Source organism: Antennarius striatus, chromosome 17 (genome assembly GCF_040054535.1).
Source record: "Antennarius striatus isolate MH-2024 chromosome 17, ASM4005453v1, whole genome shotgun sequence".
Lineage (NCBI taxonomy): Eukaryota > Metazoa > Chordata > Actinopteri > Lophiiformes > Antennariidae > Antennarius > Antennarius striatus.
Window position 1 is genome coordinate 4,507,246 of NC_090792.1, and position 27,189 is coordinate 4,534,434.

A 27,189-nucleotide genomic window follows, 5' to 3' on the forward strand; every position below is an offset into this window, starting at 1 on the left:
CATTTAAGTTATTCTTTGATCATAGCACTTATGTTGACTATTTACAGTAAACAGGAAAGGCAGTAATAAAATAAACATTTAACCACTGACATTCACATCCATAACATTGACTTTCACTAAGGAATGGATCCATGAGGCTGTTTTTATTTTGTTGACAGCGTGCCTGTTTGAGTTCTAAATAAAGGTTACCTCACTACAACCCATTTTTATGTGATTACAAAATTGTGAAGAGCTTCTTTCCTCATCTTAGCCGTTAATCTTATTCATATGCAGCCATTCTAATATAGTAAATACACAGATATACTGTATGTGCAGCACACCATGTGTGTGTTATTGGCAAAATAAATGCCAAATCATAAAACACAATAAAATTTACACTTTGACCTCCTTTATTTATCAGCTGTCCTGTGAAGAATCCACTGGATATTTAATATCAGAACATCTACCGGATACACTTCCTCAGCTTCACCAGGAATGCTGAAAAGAGAAGATGGAGAAGATGACAATGATTATTTGTAACACCAAATATGAAGATACAGTATAGAAATGTAATATCTAACCTGAGTGGGCTCTTTGTTCATAACTAGGTCTGGCAATGTAGGGAATACTCCCATAGACCATTTTTTTCTCTGAGCTCATTTCCTCTGGAATAAAACATTAAAATTTCAGTCAATGAGGAATTCTCCAAAACCATAAATAGCACAATAAAAAAAACAGCGTTGGCAGTCTCATGTTACTTTAACTCACCTTTATCAGAGTCGCCTAATGCCCTATCCTCTGCCAGGACTTCATTCAAGGTCGGCTCTTTCCTGATAATGTCTTTATGGAAGGCCGCAGTCACCAACCACTCCCGGAGTGGAACCTCGATCACCCTTTCGCACAGGAAAGGGAGCTCCAAACATCGAACAGCTTCCAGGAGTTCAATGACTTGTGAAACACTGTGTTTCAGAGGGACAGTCGGAGAAAGTTACGCATCTGCTACAGCCGCCAGCTAACATGTCAGAGGAAATACTGCATGCTGAACTACATCTAAGAAGCAACAATAGGTACTACTGTACTTCTAAAAAAATGTTACCAAGTCATTCAATATACAGTGTAAGTACAGAAGTAAAAGTGATTTATTCCTACAGTACATCTCACTAGTAGAACTTATTTTATTTGGAACAAGTCTGAACTCTGACAACTACTTTAGTGAGGTGGAGCTTGACTGAAGTTTACCAAAATAAGTGACTTGAAGATGTATGACATATACACACACTCACACACACACAACCCTGTCCATCAAATACTAAAACACCAATACAGGTGGAGTCGGCTAGTCTGGAATTATATGGAGGTTAAAGATTCACGAACAGTACAAACCCAAAGTCGTGATGATCTCTGAAAAACTAATAGTCTTAGAATTTTAACAAGATTCAACTGAAAATAACAAAATGAATACAGTAAATCCAAAGTTGCAACCTCATTAGTTTCACTGAAGTCTTAAAAATGTAGGATGGGCAACAAAACTGGGAAATTAAGACACTTTTTTTGTGTATTTATATAAATTAATAAATAGCAAAAAAGATGAGCATAATGGTTTTATAGTCTGTACACTGTATATCCTCATCTATTTCCTGGCAGGGAGTTTTTTGGGTCACTAGGACATTGCCAGGAAAAATAAACAACATATTCCTGCTAGTCAGGCTATGCTAACAGCTCTTGGGTGTAGTTCATGTTGAATTAAGACAAAAATAAAAAAAATCCCAAGAGTCAAACTATTCCTGAATGGAACTTTGAATGAACACAATCTGAACACTGCAGTTCTTCAGATCTCAGTGTCTTCAGCCTCATGAAAAAGTGGAACAGTGGAGATACACACTTGACGATGTAGACGGTACACACTGCTCCTTGGTGCAGGAGTGGAAGCACAACAGGTAAAGCCAGGTGAGGGTTGAGCATGTCAAGAATCACCTGCAACAGACAACATCCAACCAATGAAAGAGCTTCCAGCACAAAGTGTAATTCAGAGTTAGAAGACATCAAACTGCTAAATGAGCCTAATCCAGATTTAGCTTTAAAGGATCAGTTCACCTCAGGACAGGATTTAGCCACTACCTTCTCATCTCCATACACATAAGAGTCAGGTAAAATTTATTAATACTAAACCATGTCTGGATAAAGTTTACACTTCACACACTCACTGTTATGAGCTATGAAATGTCCTGAGAAGTTAGACAGGAGGTTATGGGTATTCAAAATGTTTGGATAACTGCCCCCAGTGCTGTTCACACGTATATAAAATTAAAAAAATTCTGCTGGCAATCCATCCATCTTCAGTTGGATGGATTGATACTCCATATGTTTGGTGGAGCAACAAGAGCTTCACCTGTTTATAAATCATCATGACCAGGGTAGATAAAGCCTGCATTTTCATGTTTGGGAGATATTTTACTGTTATTACTATATGTTCTCCTTTTTTTTTTTCAATTTGATCTGTTCACAAATTGCTCTTGTTGAACGACTTTTTAACAAACACTGACCGCATGGAATCCCTGACCAGCAAGGATGCAGGGAGCTGTGCAGAGGTCAGCGTTGTGGAACCGGACGTTGTCGGGCCACTCCTCCCCTCGCCGCAGTTTCCATGACGACCTCCAGCGCTGGTAGTTGGACACAGCCCTGTGGTGGTGGTCTTTCCTGATCTCCACACTGACGACGCTGCCCTTTGAGCCAACTAGGGAAACAAAAGTTAAAACCCTAGAATAATTTCATTGTGATAGGTAGAAATATGCTGCAAGACTCATACTCAAGTAGATGCAACCTTTTCTGATCACTTATTGAGACATTCAGTCAGCAGGAAACCCCACTCTGACACTGTCCTTCACAAACACACAAAGTGCTAAAAGTTGTAGACACAGTATAAAAAAATTGTTCAGTCTCCTACTGAAATTATTTAATCATCATCTGGTACCACACTGTAAAGGTGCTGAACTTATTATATAAGAGTTACTAACTTCATATTAACTAGTCTGATTTTTGTTCAATAACATGTATCAGTACTGCACATATGAATGAAGACATATTGATTTTGACAGTAAGATGCGTTCAGACCTGCCCTGGACAGGAACAGAGACATGCCGCCAGACCCTGAGCCTGTCTCCAACACGCAGTCTCCCTCTGTGATATCGCTCATCATTAGCAGAGCACATGCATCCTGGGGGGGGGGGGTGTCACAGAGAAAAGAACAAACCAGCAGAAGAGACACCGATCAATACAGGAGAGTTAAAAACAGATGCATCGAGAAAATATTTTTTTTATCACAGAAACGTTCATTTTTTTCTTGTATTTTAATTCAAACAGCGTAAATATAGACTTTCATATAGTCCATATTTATTACATAAATAGAAATATGTCAAGGCTTCTTTTCATTTTGGTAATTATAGCTGACAGGTCACAAAACAAAATAATCTTTATAACATCAATCAAAAAGATTATTTGCAATATAGAAAAGTCAAACTTCTGAAAAGTGTGTACATTCATGTACTCAATACTGTATCAATTCAGCATGGAGGTGATCATCCTATGGTACTGATGAGGTGTTCTGGAAGCTCCGGTTGCTCTGATAGCAGCTTCAATCTCATCAGTTTGGCGTGGTCTGGTGGTTCTCATCGTCCCCTTGACAGTACATCACAGATTCCCTACAGAGTTCTGGTCAGGGGAGATGCTCGGCCAATCAGGTCCAGTAACATCATGGTCAGGAAACTAGTTCCTACTAAATTCTGATGCCAAGTCCTGCTGAAAAAGGAAATGAGAATCTATAAAGCTGGTCAGCAGACAGAAGCATGAAGAGCTCTGACGTCTCCTGGTAGAAGCTGTGTTGACTTTGACTTGATCAAATCCAGTGGACCAACACCAGCAGATGACATCTGGATTCTGTGTTTCCATCTTCCTCCAGACTCTGGAACCTTGATTTCCAAATGAAATTCAAAAGGTGCTGTCATGTGAAAAGAGGGCTTTGGACAGCGGAGCAATTGTCCAGTTCTTCTCCTTAGCCCAGCTGAGATGCTTCTGACAATGACTCTGGATCAGGAGTGGAATGAGACACTGGTAGTCCATTTCCAGGACACATCTGTGTGTGGAGGCTCTTGATGATCTGACTGCATCCCCCGTCCACTCCTGGTGGAACTCCCATAGATTCTTGAAACGGCTTTCTTTGACATTCAACTCAAGGCTGAGATTTTCCCTTCTGCTTGTGGACCTTGTCATTCCACACTTTGTCCTTCCAGTCATCTTTCCATGAATATATTTTGATGCACAACTCTGTGGACATCCAGCCCTTTAGCAATGATCTTCTGTGTCTTTCCCTCCTTGTGACGGGAGTCAGTGAGTGAATTCTGGACAACTGTCAAGTCAGCAGTCTTTTTTCATGATTATAGTATTGTGTACTGAAACTATATTGAATATTCTCATATCTTGATATACTGTATTTTTCTGAGCCATAATCTGCATTTTTAAAGAATGCTTGAAACATTTTGGTTCACATGTAATGAGTCTGAAACATACACAGTTTTTACTTTCTGAAGTACCTGACAAAAAGTAATGACCTTTTCTTTGAGGTTCTAATTTTCTGAAAGGCACTTGTACCAGCCTATACTGTACCTTAGGGAGTGTGATGGCTGCGTTCCTCGTCATATACAGCACATAGTCCTCCAGGCTGGCCCGACGTATTAGGATGGGAACACCCTTGCTCGTCTTCAGGAACCGACCTGCGGGATGTCCAGCCATGTTGTCATGCCTGATAGCCCCCCAGGTGCTGTTCAGGCGTTCTCCTGTACAGAGCTGGAACATCTTCCTGAACTCCACCTCACCTTTCTTATAATACTCAGCGACAACCAACTCCCCAAACACAAGCAGGCGCTCCCCAGGAAGAGTGGGTGATACCACAGTTTTCTCAAAGGCGTGTGTCTCCTCACTTCCATCTGATGGAAGCTGCTTCTCTGAATTGTCCTCCTCAGGGACTGCTGTAAGCCCACAATCCTCTGGTGCACTGTGAGTGACTGGTGGCTGGTTGTTTGGGTCTTCATCCTGGTTCTGCTCTCTCAGCTGCATCACCTCAGGGGTCAGTGCCTCCGGAGGCAATAGGCCGCTGATCCTCTTCAGGGGGGAAAGGGGTCGCCTCCTTCTGGACTGCCGTGCTTCACTGAAGGTCATCTTGGTGCAAAGGGGTGTTTCGCTTCCTTCATTCTCGTCACGTTTCACAGAACTACCTGACAAAGTTCTTATATCCCACCTGCACTTGTTGAGTTTTACAAGTTTGTCCATGTTAGTGGGACGTCTTTGAGTGATGGCGCTACTCCTAATGAGTCTGTGCATAAACAGAAGTCCAGGAAAAGGCATTTTCAACGTCATTACTTCACATAACAACCCACATAAACTGAAAGTTAATGCTATAAATCCCGAGATTTCTACAGAGTTGTTGTTATTAAAAAATTTAAAAAAAAAAAAAGATCGATAGGAGGAAGTGAAGGCTGAAGATCAAGTTGTTAAATGCAGTGGGATAAAGGATGAAAACGCGCAGCTTCAGTTAAATCCGTTCAAGACGCTGCGTCTCCGGCTGTTCAGCGTGCTTCACAGGAGGTCGCCATGGACAGGAAACATTTTAGAGACGTCATAATCAGGCGACACATGTATTAATTCAAGTTGGCCAGCAGATGGCAATATAATGACTTTTTTTTTCTTTTTCCTTTTGTCTTTATTATGTAAAATATGACTGCACAAAAGTAATATGAAAGAAAATTATGAACGGAATTTTCCTACATTATGTTCAATGAACACAGAGCTATGAACAAGTTATAAAAATTGTAAATAAATTAGAATAACTAAAACAGTCAGATGTCAAATCAGCAATTGGTCATTTATTTATTTTTTATTTAATTTTTACTTTATATACTGGTTTGTAAATGTCTCAGGCTAGTTTTATATTCATGTATGATTTTTATTTGCTTATTCATTCATGAGCTGTAAATAGCATTCTAATATTTGAAAATATACACAAATAATTAAGTTGTTTCGCAATAAAATCAAGCTATTGCATAGTATCTCTAAATTTGATATTATTATATTATAAATTCCCTGGTTGAGATTAATTTTAAAATCCACAATTCTGAAATGATTCCACAATACTGCATATTCTTATATTTACATTTTTTTCCAACAATTGTTTGTTCAAAATAGAGTAGCTCTGGCTGCATTTTCTGTATAGCACATGGAATCTGATCATGTCAATTCTGATTTGGATCATTTTCATATGTGATCATAAACTAAATGAGTATCTCATTCATGCTGATGTGACAGTTTTGACGACATCTGATCAAGACAATAAATACGTGTAATAATAAATAATGTCTGCTTAGACTGTGGTATAGTGGGTAGCCCTGCTGCCTCACTGCAAGAGGGCTATGGGTTCAAGTCCACCAGGGGTCCTAGGATTTTTCTGTGTGGAGTTTGTATGTTCTGTCTGTGTGTCTGTTTGGGTTGTCCAGCTTCCTCCCTCCTCCAATTATGTGGTAAAATGGGGACACCGAACTTAATTTAGGCATGACTGGTCATGTATCTTTCTATGTGGTTCTGTGAACTGAAGTTGTAATTGGCGTCTCTGCAGCCCCCCTTCAACCCTAAACAGGCAGTTACAAAGGATGAATTAATTAATTAATTAAGCTTCTCTGATTTCTAGTTAACTTTTTATTGTTCATATAACGTATAATGTATGTTGTCGCTTTTCACAAAAGTAGAGAATATTCGTCACTGACTCTATCTTTCTGTTTGTTTATCTGTTTTTGTCATCTTGGAGTTTACTGTAAAGCTGACTGCCTATCAAAACATTTGGGCTTGATTCTCAATCTAATACATAGAATTACAGAACAGTCATTACTTTCTCTAGTCTCTAGTGGACTAGAGAAAGTAAATCTGCAAAGGTGAAATAATAAAATTAAAGCCCACCACATCAAAACAAAGAAAGATTTGCAGCACTCATCCCACACAATATAACACTTCTACATGACATTAGGCTCTGTGTCACATATATTTTATTGTTTTAAATTTTAATGTCTTCAGATTTATACTTCTTCCTTTCCTTTCGACTTTTCCCTCCAGGGGTCGCCACAGCGAATCAGTTACCTCCATCTAACCCTGTCTTCTGCATCCTCTTCTCTCACACCAACTACCTTTATGTCCTCTTTCACTACATCCATAAACCTCCTCTTTGGCCTTCCTCTAGGCCTGATCCTATCCATCTTGGTCACTCCTACCTAGAAGTGAGAGAGTTGTCATTGGTGCAGACTTCAATGGACATGTTGGTGCAGGAAACAGAGGTGATGAGGAGGTGATGGGGAGGTTTGGTATACAGGAGAGGAACACAGAAGGACATATGGTGGTTGACTTTGCAAAAAGGATGGAAATAGCTGTAGTGAGTACTTTCTTCCAGAAGAGGCAGAAACATAGGGTGACCTATGTAGGAGCACACAGGTAGACTACATCTTATGTAGACGGTGTAACCTGAAGGAGATCAGTGACTGCAAAGTAGTGGTAGGCAAGAGTGTAGCTAAACAGCATAGGATGGTGGTGTGTAGGATGATTCTGGTGGTGAGGAAGATGAAGAGGACAAAAGCAGAGCAGGGGACGAAAAGGTGGAAGCTGAAAAAGGAAGAGTGTTGCATGACTTTTAGGAAGGGGTTAAGACAGGCTCTGGGTGGTCAGGAGGTGCTTCCAGACGACTTGACAACTACAGCTAATGTTATCAAGGAAACAGGTGTGTCATCGGTGTGTCATCTGGAAGGAAAGTAGATAAGGAGACTTGGTGGTGGAATTAGGAGGTACAGGTGTGCTGTATGATAGAAGAGTTTCAGCTAAAATGAAAGGAAAAGTGTGTGGAAAAGAAACTGTGGTGAGACCAGCAATGTTGTTTGGTCTAGAGACAGTGTCTCTGAGAAAAAAGACAGGATACGGAGGTGGGGGTAGCACCTCCGTTCTCTATGGGAGTGACCAGAATGGATAGGACCAGGAGGGACAACGCATGTTAGAGGTTTAGGAGAGAAGGTCAGAGAGGCCAGACTGTTTGGACATGTCCAGAGGAGACATAGTGAATATATTGGTAGAAGGATGCTGAGTTTTGAACGGCCAGGCAGGAGGCTTAGAGGAAGACCAAAAAGGAGGTTTATGGATGTAGTGAAGGAGGACATGAAGGTAGTTGGTGTGAGAGAAGAGGATGCAGAAACCAGGGTTAGATGGAAGCAACTGATGTGCTGTGGCGACCCCTAAAGGAAAAAGCCGAAAGGACAAGATTATTATTATTATTGTTGTTATTATTGTTATTATTATTGTTATTATTATTACAGCTGTTATTATTGTTTTATTATATTTTATTTACAGTCAGTTAAAAAAACATGCATACCTAGGTACAGTAAATGTACAGTTTATCATTTTAACCAGCTTGCACATGTGGCGCGATTTTTTCCCCCTCTGGTGGGGCGTGTCTTTTCTGAGAATGACACGCTAGGAGTTGGTGCGACTGTCTTGCAAACGCGCATGCGCACACATGGTCACACGTGGTTTGTGCAAAACCTGCAGGCAGATTCCAATAGTGGTTCAGAAATGGCGGCCGACGGTGGTAGCTCTACTCTACCGTGCGTGTTTTCCCCAAAATCACGACAGTACTTAGCGGTGTGTGCCCAGGATGGCAGACTCCGCATCTGGAACACAGACAGTAAAACACTTCACCAGGAATACGTGCCTTCAGCCCATCTGAGCGCCACTTGTACCTGCATAGCATGGGGACCATGCCGGACAGTCAAGGTACGTTACGGCTGCTTGGAGTTCCATGCTAGTAGCTTCAGTAGCTAGCGAGGCCTTAGCAATAGGTTTGTGATTGTTTCTGACTAAAGAATATAAATTCAAACAACAAAAGTGTTTTCGGTTGAGAAGGAAGTATATCTGAACCCACGGGACAATCGGTTAGCTGTCAGCACGGACGCTTCCTTGTATCGGGAGTACTTGTTTTAAAAAAAGTGGTAGCACTTAGCTTCGGCTAGCTACCCACTTCTGAGGACGCACATGTTAGTCCCACATGGTAGTCCAGAAAGCATGGGCGCTGTCTCAGTTTGGTATTTCGGTTTAAAATCGCTGTAAGAAAAAAAAAAAAAACATCACTATTGCAATTATTCTATAATTAGTATGCCACGTCGACACGTATAATTCCGTAATAAAGTCGTCATATACTTTAGCATTAGCTTACCGAAGCGTCACCATGCTACCAAAAAGTTTTACTTGGTGGTTAAACATCTCAGATTATGTAGATTATGACCCATGTGTTTACAGTGAACTGAAATAATAGATACTGCCTGGCCCGCGTATTTTGTAGCCTGGTCATGACGTTATTATCTTTGGGTTGTCAACTACTGAACAGAAAGTTTAATACATTACCACAATTGATTTTAAAAAAAACATTTAAATTATTTTTGATGTGATATTTTAATAGCTGGATGACAGCCCTCATGAACTATTAATCTGCCCACCGTTGCTACTTCTAATTGTTTAATGTCTCCTGTTTTAGGAGGGGCCTCAGAGGAAGAAAAGGAAATCTGAGGCCAGTCAGGTGGAGGAGAAGGCAGACCTGTTGGCGATGGGCACAGCAGCAGGCAGTGTGCTCATTTACAGTACAGTAAAAGGGGCGCTGCACTGTACCCTGGTGAGTCTCATTAAACACATGCTGGCGTGTTTAGCTTGTTTTTTAGAATAACTATATTCTGCCACAGCTCACACTACACTGTTTTGGTCCAGTTTTTTCTCTCAGCTCAGACAAGATTTTCTCTATAGTTTGCATTTATATTCAGTGCTTCTGCATCTTTTCCAAATGTGAACTTCTATGTATCCTGAAACCACTGCCTTGTGAATCCGATGTTCTCTGTCATGTTCACAATCTGCTTTGTGGATAGCTGATGATCTTAGTTGTTGTTTCGTCACTTGGTCATTCCTGAGTGCTGCACAAGCACACATGCAAAACATTGCTTAAATTGTGCCCTGAGTGTTCACGCTGATGTCATGATACCAATATTTACCTAAAGATCCTATCAAATATCATGCTTGAAAGTAACTTCAATCTTATTGAGATGGAATCTAATTTGTTCACAAAGCTCTTAAACCAAATAAGGGTTGAGTCACTTCAGTATGATGTTGTGAATGTAGAACAAAATGTGAAGAATTTAATTTGATGTTTCATATTTCATGCAGTTTCTGATGTCGTACTTTGGTATGTGGAGAACCTGTAACTTGGTCACAATAGGAAAATGTGGGTTAAAGCATTGCATTTATGACGAGTACAGTAATCCCTCATTACTCGCGGTTAATGCGTTCCAGGACTACCTGCAAAAAACAAAATTCCGCAATGTAGCGACAGACTATTGTATATGGTAATTTAAACGTTTAGGAACCCTCCCCATACTGATATTAAACCACCTTCTATCTGTATTACCTTTTCCCACACTCTTGCACGTTGTTTAAAGCGCTTTTGAGCTTTTCTTTGGTACACGGAAGTGTGCTGTATTCCGTGAGTCTCGGAACACAGCGCACTTCCGGATGCTGTCAGACAATAGCATGTGCGTACGGTATCGCGTGTCTACCTACTAAAAATCCAGGATGTAGTGAACCTAGGCATTTTGAAGCGTAAATACGCGAGGTATTACTGTATTGAGTGTCTGTTTATCATAGTTAATCGCCAATTCTCTTACAGGATGGAGGCCATGTTGGAGGAGTGAATTGTATTGAATGGCATCCTAAAGAAAGTTTATTGTACAGCGGTTCTGATGATACAAACATTGTCGAGTGGGACCTGCAGACTGGCAAGAAACGAAGGTGAGTATTTCATGGAGGTACAAAGTAAAAAAAAAAAAAAGAAAGAAACAAGTGAATGTGTGTCTCGTGGTTCTCATGGCTAGAGGTGCAGTCTGTAGTGCAGAGACTGTTGGAATGTGCATCAAAATGGAAACCATGCTGTAGATATGGGGTTATTTAGGGTCATATGGCCGCACTGACCCGGATGTGGACCGGTAGAGGGAGGTCATTCACCCAGTTTTTCTGTAATTCTTTCTCTGGGGATCAAGTAGCGTCTGGTCCATGCTGTCAGAAAACATTGAAAAATCCCAAGTATCAATTTAACGGTCGTGGCAGTATTTCAACTGCAGCTTCTGTGTTTTGCAAAGAAAAATGACAAATTTTATACACATGTGGTGGACCTAAAGGAACTTAGATTCGTTCTCCATCATGAAATCACACAGCAGGCTCTCTGAGAGGACAATTCTTCATCCTTCAGCATCTCTCCGTTGTCGTGAGATGCAGGGCAGTAAACTTCTGATGCTCTGTTCTCAGATGATGTTGTTTAGTTGTGTTCCACCTGTGATAACACAGTTTGCCTGTCAGATTGAACTGCATCCCATTCTCATTATTCAAAGGAAGTCCACATCAGACATTTTTATGGCAAGTATGTTCCTGTCTTCTTTGAGGTCAAAGTGCAGCTATTTGAAACCATCAGTGGTTTCAAATAGCCATTAGGTGTATTACTGCCACCCTCTGGCAGAAACACTGTAGAACTATCAGCTGCAGGGAAAGACTTATATTTGAACAGGATGTGTATACAGGTAGTTGTCAACATACAAACACAGTTGGCTCTGAGGTCAAGTGTTTGTCAGACGTCATTTATAAATTTTGAATCTCTACTCGGCATTTGAGGTCTTTTAAATGCCATTACTACTCAAAATAGTAGTACTATTCACTAAGACTTACCAGAAAAAATACAGATAAAATAAAATACAGATACAGGTTGTTCTGGCCGGTTTTAAAACAAATACATGGAAAAATAATCAAGTTTACGTCATTTCATTTAAAATTTACGTCGGTCCACCACAGGTATTAGACTTGTAAAATCAATAGACAAAGTAGAAGTACAAAATGTTACTGTCTAATGAAGAAGAATAAAAACATATGATCGTATTAATATATTTATAAATAGTTCAAATATATGTCTTATGGTTCAGCAGCAGCTCAGTTCACCAGGTGTTGGGCTTGAGACCGGAGTTTGTTCAAGACCCCTGTCGACCAGAAAGTTTGGAGTGTGAGCTTTCAGTACAAGTTGCTCATTCTGTGCGTCCCATGTGAGAGCTGCCCGTCCCTCGACCTCGCATCATCTGCATGCTACAGGCCTGTGTGTGTGTGTGCGCACGCGCCTGCGTGTCTTCTGGCCTGTAAAATAGCGTATTGGCCCGAATATAAGACGGTGTTTTTTGCATTGAAATAATACTGAAAAAGTGGGGGTCGTCTTACATTCGGGGTCTAGACATTATACCCATTCACAACGCTAGATGGCACCAGATATCTTTAAAGCGAATGCTGAACTTAACTCCCCAGGCAAAGCGAACCCCCGTCTCGAAGAAGAAGAAAATAAGAATAGCGGTAGCGCGAAGAAAAAAAAATAGCAGTAAGAAAGAAAAGAGAAGATATAACAGAAAATGGAGAAACGTAGCGACAATCTGGAGAAAAGTGGGTCGAAGATCGGCCAGGTTAACCGGCATGTCATAGTTTTTGCATGATTTGAATGAGGCAAAATAACATGCTTTTCTCTTGAATATATTATTATAATCTTTTGTTTCAGATGTAGTGCAATTATTTTCTGCATATTGATTAAATTTGGTGTTGAAAGTCTTTTTTCAAACTTGAGTCTTGAAAAAGAGGGGGTCGTCTTTTAATCAGGGTCGTCTTATATTCGGGCCAATAGAGTATATCATATACGCATGTGATATTAAAATGGAAAAAGATTATATCCCTACAAGGATCAATAAAGGATTAATTCTTATTATAATTATTATTATCAAATGTCACTGGTAATTCCTGTGACTTGCTTTGAATTCAGATCAGGTTACGGTAAACTTTTCATCCTAAAGTAATACTTGAGGAGAAGAAGAGAACACGTCAACGGACTGTCCAGTTTTTTCAGCCCATCCAACTACAGCCAGGGTCAGCTGTTGGCGATCCAATGTACATTACTGTGGCATTTAGCTTACCTCTAGAGCGAAGGAAAAAGGGCGGGGGGTTGTTGGTGAGAGTCGCAGTTGTCATCAGAGAGCTGGTCACCACTACCACTATCATCGTTCTGCTTTGCTATATCATCCAAGATAAACAGTAAAGTATCTAAGGCGTGAAGCCTGACACTGAGATGCTCAGACAACAACAAACAACAAGGGGTGAGACGAGTGTTGGAAATGCATGAACGCAGTGGTGCTGCTCAGTAGGGGTTGTGGTGGAAAGTGGAACTGCAGGACAATAGTGGGATATTGTGGCGCATTTATCCGTATCTCCAATTACTAGTAAGTCGAATGTTTTCGTAAATTGAGGGATATCTATATTAATATTTAAATTATTACCAACAATCTTCTTCTCCTTTCGGCTTTGCCCTTCAGGGGTCGCCACAGAGAATCAGTTGTCTCCATCTTACCCTGTCTTCTGCATCCTTTTCTCTCACACCAACTACCTTCATCTCCTCTTTCACTACATCCATAAACCTCTTTGGTCTTCCTCTAGGCCTCCTGCCTGGCAGTTCAAAACCCAGCATCCTTCTACCAATATATTCACTATCTCTCCTCTGGGCATCAATCAAACTTGTTTATAAAGCGCTTTCATACAAAGTGAGTAGCCCAAAGTGCTTTACATGAAAACAATACAAAAGCAGGTTACACAAGAAATAAACTCCCTCTTCCCCAACACACGCACGCACACACACACACACACACACACACATGGTGATGTCCAAACCATCTCAGTCTGGCCTCTCTGACTTTGTCTCCAAAAACTCCAAAAACATGTGCTGTCCCTCTGATATACTCATTCCTGATCCTATCCTTCCTGGTCAGAACCTCAGCATCTTCATCTCTGCTACCTCCAGCTCTGTCTCCTGTCTTTTCCTCAGTGACACTGTCTCTAGACCAAATTACATCGCTGGTCTCACCACAGTTTTATTAACAACCATCCAAATATTTGAAAATCCCCAGTTGACATAGTTTCAAAAGTAGTCTTGTGTTAATATAGTAAGTAGTCTGGTGTGTTTTAACTTGATTTATATACAGGTTTTATTTAAATGCAGATGTGGGTCTTTTGAAAATTAATGATTTAATTTTTTTTACATCTCCTGACTGAACTGAAATGAATGGGAAAAGGATCATTACAGTTTTCCTTCAGTAATAAGTGAATCATACCATCCCTTTGAACATCATCATTTTATGTGTTTTCCTTTGATATGATTATCATAGCAGCACATTTTTCTTAACTTCCTTTCAGGCATTGCATTAAATGAAATGATGACCATGGTAGATGTATAGCATGTTAAATAACCAGGAAGAATAGTAATTTTGTATTAATCTTCTTGTCATTGAACTGACACCGATGTTGCTTCAACTTATATCAGCATTGACGGAACTCTTTCTCAGTGTAAATGTAAACCGTTTTATCCTCTCACCGGCTCCTAAGGTTACATATCTGAGGAGATGGAAAGAATCCACTTTTTTCGCATCACATTTGTCTTTGTGTTTCTCTGCTGTTTCAATAGAAGGTGAACCGATTGATTTAAAATCATTTATGTCCTGTTGACGCGACCCTGCTTCCGTTAGATGTTTTTTTCTTACATTTTTAAAACTATATGCTTTCACATGAGCAAATCCTAGGAGACATGGATCTGCAGATGCGACTGAAATGTTATAGCTTGCATGCCAAAGCATTTCTTTGTCTAGCAGGTCGAAATCAGCATTACAAAGTAACATCAAGGTAAGGTTTTAGGAAATCTACTTTGGTGGAGCTTTAATGAACTCAACAGACACAATCACACAGTCTGCTGGTGACTTGGTTGTTCTGGCCTTGGTTCGTCTGTGTTTGTGAACAAGGCTGGCAGGAGCTGTGTTGGCATGTGGGGCTGTATCAACAGTTTCACTGGATTTAAATTTTGCCCTTTTTACATAATGATGCCATGGCAATTTGAAAATTTTTCCACCCTGGAGCTCATTTTTAGCTCATCGGCTGCCAGCGCTCTACCAATTTATCTCCTTCAGTTGACTTTCTCTAACACTTAAGACATTTTGTTTCTGCTCTGAGCGATTGCAAGATGCTTCGTTCAGAGCAAACTTAGTTGCATGGTACTGCAACTTCTGTCTTCTTCTGATTCTCTATCCTCTGTATGCTTAATTCCATGCTTAGAAGCTTGATAGCCACTGATAAGTTCCACCAGTGGCAGCCAGTGACTTAAAAGGTTGTCAATTCAGTCCCTGAAAATGCTGCTCTCAACCAAACGGGTGACCAAAACTCAACAGTGTCTTTTGTTGGGGTTCCTCTGATCCCTGCAGTTACTAATAGACAGGTAAACTAATTGATGGCCTTTACTCTTTTGCAAACTAGGTGACTGTCCTGGAGTACGAACCCTCCTGTTTGTTTTTTTTATATCCAAACTCAACCCACTTTTTTATCGAAAAAGTGAAGTTCTGTGACATCGCACTGTGTGTTTGTGTGGGAGGGTGCGAGAAGATGTTCAAAGTATAACAAAGTTGTAAAAGCATTTAGCCCATTTGTGCTGTAGGAGTTACAGTTCTGTCAGGGATGCTACAGGAACATCCTTTCAGACGGAGAACAGACTGGATGTGGGAGGCGTTTGAAGTCAGTCCTGCAGAAAAGAGAGGTTGGAAGTTATTGATGAGGTCCGCTTATTGTTTCACGCAGACATCTGTTCTGATTAACCAAACAAAAGATGTCTTGGTTATTTGCGCCATGAATAACTATGAAGTTCTCTCCTGGTGATCCATCTGTTTTCATTTCTCTCTAAAGATTTAGCTCCTTGTAAGCGCTGAAGTAAACAAGAGGAAGCCTCATGATTGAACGTCCAATCGTTACGCATATAGTATCACTGTATTCCATCATGAACACATCCAGTGATCGATGCGGTAATCACAGGGTCCAATCATGAACTAAGTAATGTCTCCATTAGGGGGAACTGGTACCTCTTTGTCACACTAAGTATAAATACATATATTTGAGTACTTCCTGTTATGACTACCACCAAACACATTTTTGAGGTTGTCCCAGACAACAGCGTTAACACAACGTTCAAAATGAGTCATGTCTGAAGCAATCCGTCTATCCACGAATGCTTGGCCATTGTACAAACCCCAATAGGACATTGTGTTTAGTCCACATCAAGCCATTGTTGCACTGACACGTTGGCTAACACTGCTAGCCAAGCTAGCACATGCTGTGCAGATTATGTGCTTTGGTAGTGCAATGTCTGAAATCCTATATTTCTAGCACTCTGGGCGTGTTACAACTACCACAAAATCCTGACATGGATGTAGCTGTTAGCCAGATGTTAGCATTAGCAAGCTCTATTGACTTAATTGAGCCGGCAGTAGAGCGGGTCGTCCAATGTTCTAAGATCGGCGGTTCGATTCCCGCTCCCGCCCAAAATACACCCGGAGTTTGAGCTGACAGTGGGAGGTGTCAGCTCACCTTTGAAACACTGCCGAGGCGCCCTTGAGCGAGGTGCCCTTGAGCAAGGCGCCGTCACCCTTACAAGTTGCTCATGAGGGCGCACCAAGCAGGAGCTGCCAGCCACTCTACCTCCTCCTGCATGAGTACAGGCCTCTTGTGTGTGTTTGTGTGTTGAGGGCCTGAACACACAAACACACACATGCACATGATGCAACTAACTAGAGTGTGTCACTAATTTCTATCCGGGGATCAAACCAGTATATTAAATAAAAAAAATAAAAAAATCTAGTCTCTGTAAAAATGGTATCAGGTGTAATGGTGATATTGCAGTACTTTTAACTGCAACATTTTCACAGGTCCAGTCTCAGACTGTTATACTGGTATTGTGTGTTGAGTAAGTATGTACATGTAGAAGCCTAATGGGTACACTGGACATGGATATAAGCGCATCCTTCCTCAGACTGAGGGTCTTTGGCTGCGTTCAGACATCACGGTTCAGACTGTTCAGACTGCAGACGCATCTGTCCATATGTAATTACCTCCCGGATGTGGTTTCAGTCCGTCCCGCAAAATTCGGACATTGTGTGGTATGGGACTGATCAAACTAATAATGAGATGTGCAATATCAGTCTGGATGGGCTAGAAATCAGATAGGCGACTAGTCTGAACAAGGCCTTTGTGGTATCAGGTGGCCTGTCAGCGACGAGCATGCGTCTGTTCAATATGAAACAGATGCAGGTTAAAGTTAAATCGTTTTACTCACTACCAGAAATTCAGGAAACTTTGATGCTGGCTATATTTCTTTCAGTTTCAAAATGACTCAACGCAGAACTAATGGTGATAGAATCAGTGAGGGGTGATGGATGCAGGCTGGTGTGTGTCCCGCCTGCTGGCCGCTCTGATGTTCTCTGGCCAGTGAAGCCGCTATCGGCCCAGACGGGGGTGGAACCCCCTCTACTGGAAGCCGCTGACGCCGTTAACAGCCCGGAAAGAGGACTTGGATGCTGACTGTGTATCAGTCAGATGTTACCACATTATAATTGTGTATCAAAGGCTGTGATGGAAAATAGTGAAGTGCTTCTTGAATTGGACATTCAAGAGCAAAGAGTTCCGCTGCAGCGTTTGGACAAATCGAATGTCGCCATTAAAAAGCAGTTATCTTTTAGCCTTTGGCTTAAAGAAATTCACCAACTGTTGTCTCTCTTGGTTTTTACTTTCAGTAAGTGGAAGGTGGACCGTGCAGCAGTAACAAGTCTGTGTGTTAGCCCTGATGGCAAACTGCTGCTTTCAGCTGGTCAGACGATCAAGATGTGGGACTTGGACTCCAAGGAGATCTACAGAGTGAGTGTCTCGTTTAAGCGACTGATTGAAAGCACATCTGTTGATTTATCGGACCATTCAGTTTTCAAATTAAAGACTTGAAGCTGTTGATGGGGTTGTTGTTGTAAATCCAGCACAGGCCTGACCTGTTTTCTGTGTTTTCCTCCACTGCAGAAGTTCACAGGACATTCCACCGCTGTGACGATCCTGCGCTTTGCCACCACGCGACCTCCTGATGGCAACGGTCTTTATTTCCTGTCCGGTGCGTCACATGATCGGCTGCTCAGCGTTTGGTGAGTGCACTCATAACGGCAAGGTTCGCTTGACAGCGACGTGGTGCTGTGCTCATGTCACGCTTGTTTTCACGGATTGACGTGGAGTTATATCACGGCAGGCAAGTACGAGAGGATGGGAAGGACAAGAATTCCGTTGTGTCTTTCACGCTGACGGACGAGCCGCGGTACATCAACCTCATCATGTCCAACAGGAAGGAAGAGGTCAGAGTCGAGAGACGTTCTGTGGCGTGTGCTTGATTTCTCCTGAGCCTGTTAGTTATGCTCTGAGTCACCTGGTGGAGAATTTCTTGAAATACTTTTCATGTCAATATTTCATTGACCAAAATAAAAATCTTTGAAAGACATTTTCAATTGCTAGTCACGCAACCGTGATCCGTAGCACTCCGTGTGGAGTAATTATGTTTGAGGTCTGCACGTCTTGCTTGTTTGCTTCACCTGCGACTATCATTAATATGTAAATGTGTCTTCTGTTTTCCACAGGCGGTGAGGCTGGCAGTCGTCTGTAATGATGGGCAGCTGCATCTCTTTGAGCACTTTTTAAATGGGTACGGCTTATAAACTTGATTCTGTGTTAGACAATATGTTAGAGACACACGTAGGTGTCACTGTTAGGGGTGAGAGGGAAGTTCTTTTTCTGTGACGGCTCATGTTGCGATGCTCTGATGGAATGTATACATGTTTAGATCCAGAACACCAGTGGAGATGAAAGTCATTTTCCGTGTTGGTCATTCTCGTACATTTGGTGTTTGCTCCTAACGGTCATTAGGGAACATTTCATTACCGACAGATGAAGGCAATTCAGGATTATTCATTGTGCAACAGCTCTCCATTTATAGTGTTTGATGTTTGGGTCATGTTGGTGAATAGTAATTTCTTTTGAATATATTGTGTGTTGAATGCTGATCATGTATCCCCACAGACCCTGTAGGAAACCCCTGTCACCCTCATGTACGGTGCAGATGTCGGACAACAAGGACTGTCCGGCTCCGATCCCGTTGTTAGCTGCCGCCCTCGGAGCTGGAACGCGGTCCGTGCTGCTGGCCTACGGAAACCACCTGCAGCCAGTCATAGAGAGAGTGGTGAGTCCTTCAGGGGTGGAGCCATGTGGAGATTTGTTGGGACATGGTGTTTAGTACATCTTTGAATATATTCTATGTTGAATGCTGAGGACTGATCATGTATCAGTCCTCGGCATGTTATCCTGTGCTCTCCTGGTGTTTGACTTGTACAGCAACAGGGTTAGGGTTATAATATATTGTGTAATAGTTGTAGTCCGGTTCTAACGCTTGTGTGTCATCCTTTTCATCTCAGAACCAAAGTGGAGTTTTGAGTTCTGAAGTTCATAATCATGTGTAGTTATGATACACGGTGGTTTCTGCCATCTGGCTGTAAAACTGCTTCTAGAGCGCTCTATAAACTCTTTTCATGCCATCGTAGTTCAGAAACGTCTCCGTCAGAACTGAAGAGAAGCATATTTTTAGGGCTCATCAGTCAGATTTTATTCTGTAGGTCTATCACCAAACCTGAACCCAACTAGCCATTTGATCCGTAGACCTTCCTCTGCTGGTGATCGGCTCTCAGGCGATGGTGCATATACATCTGCTGCTCCCTGGTTTCTCTTCACACTCACCAGGTTGTTTAGCCAGGGTGACTTGTTCTGATCAGTGTCTTGCTGTTTCTGCCACATTCCTCCCCCCATTAGGAGGTCAGCACCACAGAGAGACATGTTTGCTTGACCCGGGACGTTCACACCAGCTTGTCCCTCTCCATGGAGACCACAGTTTCCAGGGTAACTATTAAGGCTTGTGTTTATAAGCACCTGTTGTATTATTGGGGTGGTATGCAAACCCCAGACTCTTGGTAAATAAAAACTTGAGCTGGGACTGGATTTGAAAACCTGCATCTCATTTCAGGTGAAAACCCCAGTGATCAACACCAAGAGCAGAGTGTTGGTGCCAGGGCTCCCTGGCCACCAAGCCCCCCTCAAGGGACCCTCCCAGGGGTCAGAGAAGAGAAAAAAAGACTCTGACGTCAAAGAGGTGGGTTCATGGTAGATGGTGTACCAAACTGAACCACACTACTCCTCTGCTTGTCGCTCTGTTGACCTTTTGGCACAGACCTCATGCACCTCCATGAGCGTGTTGGATTGGGTACGTGTGGTGTGAGCTAAGCTGAAGGCCTCTTGTTCTGCAGATGTCTATTGCAGAGCGACTAGGAGAAATCGACCTGTCGTCAGTCTCCAGTGGGAAGGGCGTGCCTAAAGGGACAGACTCTTTACAGACAGATAACTTTGCAGTGCTGTTGGTGCAGGGTCTGGAGAGCCGTGACTCCAACATCCTGAATGTAAGTGTTCCGTTTGATCCAACAATCGATGCTTCAGTTGATTTGAGTGCAAAAACATTTTCCAAAGATTGAACTCTTAGACTTACTGGAGCTCAAACTTGTTCAAATTTTTGCAATTTAAGAGTAAAAGCAAACTCAACCTCTGAAGTTTTTTCACCACTCCATAACGTTTCCCCTCCCACAGAAAGTCCTACAGACTCGCAAAGAGACAGTGATAAAGAAGACAGTCGCTCGGTTACCACTTCCTGCTGTCTTACCGTTGCTGGAAGAGGTGAGGCTGATTTTGTGCTGTTAATGCTGCAACTGCCATTTATTCCCTTAATCGAATACTCAGTTTAGCATCTAATCAGTATAATAAGAAATAAAACTGAATGTCTTCCTTGATTCCAAAGTGACACCTAGAAATTGCTTCTTTTATTCAACAAATTTAAGAAGCTGCCACAACGAGAATTGATCGCGTCAACATTGCAGCAATGAATTTCTGTGTGTCAACCTGTGCACGTCTTCTATCACATCAAGCTTTATTGATTGCTGCAGTTTTTAATCCACCTTTTGTTTGTTTGTAGCTCACAAAGAGGCTCCAGGGGCACCCCTTCAAGTAAGTTGAAGCTCAGACTGTCTCTGGGCTTTTGATTGCTTTAATGTTTCGCATTAGCGATGCAAGCGTCTCTGACGTTTGTGCTCTTTGCTTGACTTTCTGTTATTAAATCCATGTGGACTTTTCAAGTCACACCACTGTGGATCCTTTTTGTCAGCTTGTCCCTTTGTTCCGTCCCACAGCGCGGTTTTAATGGTGCGGTGGCTGAAGGCTGTTCTCATGCACCACACATCGTACCTGGCTTCGGTGAGTTCACCTGACACTGACATTCCCGTCTGCCTGCTGCTGGTGCCACACCACCAAACTCCACTTTATGGATGCAGTGTCTTCTGCACTCATTTTCTTCAGACTGAGTCCGATTCACCAAACGAACACGGGAAGCATCCCTCTACACGCGTCACTTCTCTTTGTCAATGCTCAATTTTTATTTTATGCAGTGAGTTTTACGTGGATTCTACGATTGCTCCCACAAGAAAATGTTTCTTTATTTATTTCGATAAATGAGCAGTTTTACATCATTTTGAGTCATTACTGCTGCCACTAGAGCTGTGTACAAAATACTGGAGCAGATAATAAATAACGCCCATAAAGCTGATGATGAACGTTGCTAAAGTCCACTGGGGACACCTCCTATAACCATTAAATCCGGGAGAAGTCATTTAGCTTGTTTTGATGCCGTCCAAATTGGTTTTATATTCATTTGGTGTAGGTGGTGTTCAAATAGCAGCGGTGCTAGGAGAACGGTGGAGATGCCCGGCATGATTCGGTTCAGCTGGACAAACGTTTACTGAACACACCGATGGTCAAAAAGCACAGAGACTGATTTTCAGTCATCCACTGACCTCTCCTATCACAATGGTTGACAGTGTTATTTTCAAATGTCATGTCTCCTGACTTGCTAGTTCATAGAGACAGAACGTGTTGTTAACAGGAGACGACCTCAACACATGGAGTGCAGGATTCCTTAATATTTACATTGTACAAACATTTTCTTCTCATGGGGGTGAAGCCTTTGTGTGTTTGCTGCTAGATTATTTGTATTTAATCCAACTGTGTGTGCGTGCGTGCGTGCGTGTGTGTGTGTGTGTGTGTGTGTGTTTGTGTACAGCTGCCAGACCTGATCACCCAACTGGGAGTGCTTTATCACATGATTGAGAGCAGAGTGAAGTTGTTCCACAAACTAACGAAGCTGCACGGGAAGCTGTATCTCCTAATGACACAGGTTGGTGTCTCCGCCGAATCCTGGATATCCTTAAAAAAAAAAAAAGTAACAGTGGCAGTAAACCAAGACAAACCAGAGAAATCCACAAAGGGAAAAGTGAGGATGTAAACATCGACCTGAAAATTTAAGTAAAATGTTTAACTTAAATTTTTTTTTTAGAGAATTGATACCAGTTTCTGCCTGTTGCCCTGTAACCCTTAGGGTGTAATGGCGACATCCGACTAGCACATAGAGAGACATGATAAGCTTTAGAAAATATAAAGAAAATGTTTCAGTTTTCTGTTGAGGCTGCCAGGGATGGGATTTCTCTTTATTCACCTTTCTTCCAAAGGAGCAGTATTTTTTTTCTGAACTCAGACTCTTAGACACACGATCAAATTAAAGTGTCACAAAAACTAAAGCCAGTAATCGGATGAGATGTGCAACAACAGGGCAGAAAAGAACCAGTGGGCTGATTAACAACCATCTAGGCAGATTTACAACCATTTGAGTAGTGCAAATTCAGCACTCGGTATTCTTTTTTTTTGTGATGATCTTTTAAAAATTATCAGGGTTGTGTATTTGATGTGCTTTTATGTGAAGATGAAAGAAGTTAGAAGGGACTGATAAGAACCGTAGAAGAAAAGCAGGAATGTGTGTACGTATAGGATCACTAATGCATCCTTTCACCACTAGGTGGCGACAGCCGACAGCAGCAACGCAGTTGCAGATGTTGACCACACAGCTAAGCTGGTGTATGAAGAGGGTGAGTCTTCTGGTCGTCTCCTGTGTGCTCAGTCTTGTTAATCTTCCGATTCACAGCTTCCTGAGCTCTCTTAACCTTCTTTGCGTTGGGAGCAGAGCTTCTGCAGCTCACATCTGATGTAGAATCACATCCAAATTCAGCCCGAGTTTCAGTCACGATTCAGTCTGGTGAGCAGCATCAGCTGACAGACATGAACAGATGATCTCATTTCAGTTCCTTATTCATCACTTGACCATATCAGATGGGCGACTGACTATTGTGGCTCCTCATACCTGGTGGGTTGGGACTGGGCACCCTGTTGGTGCAGCGATCTCTGCATCAGATCATTTATCATTGTTACAACTCATTCATTATCTTGTCTGTCCACCTTAAGTCAGCCTGGACACATGTTAAGATCGCAGAGAATCGCGTTACATTTATTAAGGCAGCCTTGCCCATCATGTAGCCACTCTTGACAATGCACTTCACGCAAACATGACTTCTGTTGCCTGGCAACCGAACCGGCAGCATTCAGATCCTCCCTTTTGAGCAGAACAACACGGCTCTGCTGTGTCCGCTGGTTTCTCATTACCGTACTGTATAAATGCTTTATTGAACCATGTAGAAAATAAGCTTCCAGGAAATAATTAAGCTCCACTTGGAGTTGCAGGAGCCATCAGCGGCCCTGTATGTGAAAGATCATTTGAAGAAAGTGTCTAAATGGAGCTGATGAAGAGGAGGCTGCTCAGAGTGGTGTGACTATTGAATGGCTCTATGTCGGGGCAGGTTGTGTGGCATTTAAATAATTGCGTTTGCCTGTTGCTTCAGTTACAAGAAATTGTTGGGAGTCATTAAATGTGTGAACTCCTGTGTAGGTCATAATTAGAGCAGCAGAAAATATGTCAACACATGGGATTAGCTTCATGTCGGTTTAAATGTTCACCAGTTGTCCAGCAGTGCTCCAAATGTTACAAGGTTGCCACACATACTTATCTCTGTTGTCATGGCGATATTAAAAAAAATATTTTCCAGAAATAACAAATGGCCCAGCTCCAAAAAAGGCAAAGTCTCATTGAATTGATGGGTACAATACTACAATAAAAGGTTCCCAATTTGACTCCCAGCCTCTTCTGCATCTCCATCAGGAGGGAAGGCTTGTGACTCCCTCATGTTAACCTGCCTTTGTTGGTGGAGAAATGGCCTTTTAAAGTCAATTAGCCTGCATCATAACTGCAATCCACTCTTTGAGGGGCCATTTGTATTCCCAGAGCATTAAATCATGTTCCACCTCCAGTGTAACCTAATAAAAACAACTAGATTTTCCCGAACAGATTGTAAGTTACATTTCTAGTTGTGCCACACACTCATGTTGCATTTAGTGTGTCTGAGTTCCACCAGTGGCAATTGATGATGCTTGGCTGACCTAATGGGGCAGATCGCCACAGCAAATCAAGCTGACGTCCCTCTCACCTGCACCAAGCAGTGTTGTTGTCATGAATAAATGGACTCACTGGTATTGAAATGCAAATCTCTGCCATTAGATGTATAAACAGGTGAAAGCGTGACAGATTTATCTTTTGTTTCCTCTCACTGATGTGGGGCATCAGAACCAATTTAGCCTTGTCAGCTGATGGATGTCTTTTCCTCTGTGTGCACTTAGAATCATCTGATGAAGAAGAGGAGTCTGGTGATGAGGGTCTGCCTAATGATGATTCTGACGTAAGTTTTTTTAAGAAACAGGCCTGTCAGACTGATGTTCCCGATATAAATCGGTGTATTTGATTTTTATAAATGAATGCGAATAACGGAATGCGGTGTTTGGTCCTCAGAACTGGGAAGAGGAGGATGCGATGGAAGAAAAGAACAAACAAACAGATGAGGAAGATGATGATCCAGACAGAACAGATTCCAAAGCAAACGGAGAGGAAGACATGGAGCATGGAAACGAGAGCGAAGAGGAATGAGAGCGCATGAGGGGAAACTCCAATCCAATGTTAAAATGGACTTGAAAGAGTTATATATACTTTCATTTTATTTTCATGCTTTTGATTTTATTATCAGAACAAAATACGGTTTCACAAAAACCAGGGGCAGCTTGGCCCTTTGTCTCCCCACAGTCTCATACAGCCATCAGGGCTGTGATGTCAACAGCGGCTTTTCCTCCACGCAGATGCAAGAACAGATGCGGCATTATGGGAAGCGATGCAGAACCATCTATAAAATTACATCAGTGCAGCTTCCCCCCTTTGTGCCGGCAGCTCAGTCCTGTGTCTCGGCTCTACAGCCGCATGAGTTCGCATTGAAAGTGACTGAAGGCCGACTATGTCCAGTTTTCTGTACTCTGGTCTGCATTTCACATTTTGTCGGTAATAAATGATATTGGTGAATCTTGTACAAGCGGGTCAGTAAATCAGACTTCACCCTGTGATTGGTTTATTTTAAAGTAACGCTGAGGGCCATCTGAGCTCCAAGATGCAAACACTGCATAAGTGCAGGTGGGATTCAGCCCCTGGCTTGATGTCTGCAAAGAGTGGTCCTTGATTCAAAGGCGAGACAATTCATCATGTTCCTACACAATGTAAATCTCTATGTACAGTGAAGTGTTTGTATGAGCTCTTCCCTCTACAGCTCCCTGCAGAAATCCTTGGGATTAAATTTATTGAGAGTCTCCTGAATCTTGCGTTGCTTTTTTTTTTTGTGTGTGTGTCCAGATTTGTTGGAGCCTTATTTGTTTTTATTCCGTTCTTGAGTTAAATTCCTGGGCACGCTCTGATGTCAACTGCCTTGAACCCACAGTCGCAGGTGCAGCAGAGAAGATGATAAAAAGTTTTAATAGATGAATAAATGGGTTTTCCAAATGGCTCTCAGTGTGTCTGGAAAAGGGGCGGGGGGGGGGGGTCGGGTTGTACGCTGAATAAGAGTTTCAAGACAAACTGCATCACCATTAATCTGCCTGATAACTGGGGAAGTCTTTCGGGGGGGGGGGGTGAAACTCAAATCACAAAGGCCGAAATTCAAGACAGACTTAAAACACATCTTAAATAGTCTAAACTTTTAATTTTAGGTACATTTATTGAATTATGGCATTAGGATAATGTACATTATTACAACAGAACTTCCCCCACCAGAAGCAGTGCCAGTGCCCTGACAGTCCTTTGGAATTCTGGTCTGTCTATATAATCATTGCTCCACTGCCGTCTTAATGGCCATCATTGATTGTTGACCTGTGCTCAGAGGCTGTTGTGACTTTTCCTGGATGTCAATACTTCCTTTGTACACTCACTTCATCAACATGTTAATAAATGGCAAAAGAAAAACTAGACGCTGCTTCAGGGGCAAAGATGACGACAGTCAAAATCATTAGCCAATGGAATTACCCCAGCAGTTGGCTGGAAAGTGGTTCAAAAAGGTATCAAATGCTCTGAAGTACAGTTTGAAGTGTGTGTACTCTGCTGTAGTGTCTGCATGCTGTGCAGCATTGTGTTACCCAGACACAGTGGGTTTAGACAATACACAGCAGAGGCTTCTCAGGTACCAGGAACAAAAGATGTGTTGAGTAATTCCTCTAGATCATGCTAGAACATAGTGACCAATAAAAACATCTGTTAAAATGCATCGTGTAAATCTTACTTCAAGTTTTTCAAGTTACGTCAATCAATACCTTTTTTTTTCATGCTTTGAAATAAAGGTTAGGGTTACAGTATTTCTAAAAATGTATCTCTTATTTCCACATTTTTATCACCACATGGGTAATAAAACATTTTGAGTCAGCGCCTGGTGTTAGTCTATAGATAAATCTTTACAAAGTTAAAGTTCTTCATTAAAACAGGAGCTGCAACCACTGAGTGTTAGTTTGAAGAAAATAACTTAAGACATCTATTTTTGTAAACAGAACATGTTTTCACACACCAGAAGCTGACGGCAATAATTCACTTCACCTGATGAGTTTCAAAAATAGTTCATGAAAGTTTAAATTACCATTTTAGAAAATGTAATAACAGTTTAATCATTCCACTAGAAACAGTCGTGATTGAAATACGTACTGGGGCCACAATCTGCACAATATCATAACGCCTGACAGCAACATAAACTTACACAGTAAATGGTTTTTTGTTTTTTTTTAAATGTCATACTAGTTTCT

General features: G+C 41.8%; 2 protein-coding genes across 2 annotated transcripts; one reads left to right on the top strand and one right to left on the bottom strand.

The window, feature by feature from the left end:
- Positions 1-321: 321 nt before the first annotated feature.
- Positions 322-5,592, bottom strand: trmt61b (tRNA methyltransferase 61B). The gene is made up of 7 exons (XM_068338943.1): positions 4,639-5,592; positions 3,091-3,193; positions 2,523-2,713; positions 1,862-1,953; positions 748-938; positions 561-644; positions 322-477 (listed from the first exon to the last, which is right to left on the bottom strand). Exons 1-7 carry the CDS (start codon positions 5,386-5,388, stop codon positions 443-445), a joined length of 1,446 nt encoding a protein of 481 aa, XP_068195044.1. The 5' UTR covers positions 5,389-5,592; the 3' UTR covers positions 322-442.
- Positions 5,593-8,610: 3,018 nt separating this feature from the next.
- wdr43 (WD repeat domain 43) lies at positions 8,611-25,723 on the top strand. The gene is made up of 18 exons (XM_068339465.1): positions 8,611-8,829; positions 9,587-9,721; positions 10,763-10,884; positions 17,766-17,886; positions 18,040-18,158; positions 18,260-18,362; positions 18,642-18,706; positions 19,081-19,240; positions 19,864-19,950; positions 20,075-20,200; positions 20,355-20,504; positions 20,689-20,775; positions 21,071-21,102; positions 21,285-21,348; positions 22,211-22,324; positions 23,000-23,069; positions 24,709-24,767; positions 24,878-25,723. The coding sequence occupies exons 1-18, from the start codon at positions 8,629-8,631 to the stop codon at positions 25,010-25,012; spliced, it is 1,950 nt and encodes a 649-aa protein (XP_068195566.1). The 5' UTR covers positions 8,611-8,628; the 3' UTR covers positions 25,013-25,723.
- Positions 25,724-27,189: the final 1,466 nt, after the last annotated feature.

What these genes read in the sequence shown, in the direction of transcription:
- wdr43 (XM_068339465.1), top strand. Translation starts at nt 8,629, where the DNA reads ATGGCGGCCGACGGTGGTAGCTCTACTCTACCGTGCGTGTTTTCCCCA. An exon ending in TTTGAGCACTTTTTAAATGG is followed by an intron (nt 18,707 to 19,080) that starts GTACGGCTTATA and finishes GTATCCCCACAG; the next exon opens with ACCCTGTAGGAAACCCCTGT. An exon ending in TCTTACCGTTGCTGGAAGAG is followed by an intron (nt 20,776 to 21,070) that starts GTGAGGCTGATT and finishes GTTTGTTTGTAG; the next exon opens with CTCACAAAGAGGCTCCAGGG.
- trmt61b (XM_068338943.1), bottom strand. Translation starts at nt 5,388, where the DNA reads ATGACGTTGAAAATGCCTTTTCCTGGACTTCTGTTTATGCACAGACTC. An exon ending in ATTAGGCGACTCTGATAAAG is followed by an intron (nt 645 to 747) that starts GTGAGTTAAAGT and finishes GTTTTATTCCAG; the next exon opens with AGGAAATGAGCTCAGAGAAA. An exon ending in TGAACAAAGAGCCCACTCAG is followed by an intron (nt 478 to 560) that starts GTTAGATATTAC and finishes TTCTCTTTTCAG; the next exon opens with CATTCCTGGTGAAGCTGAGG.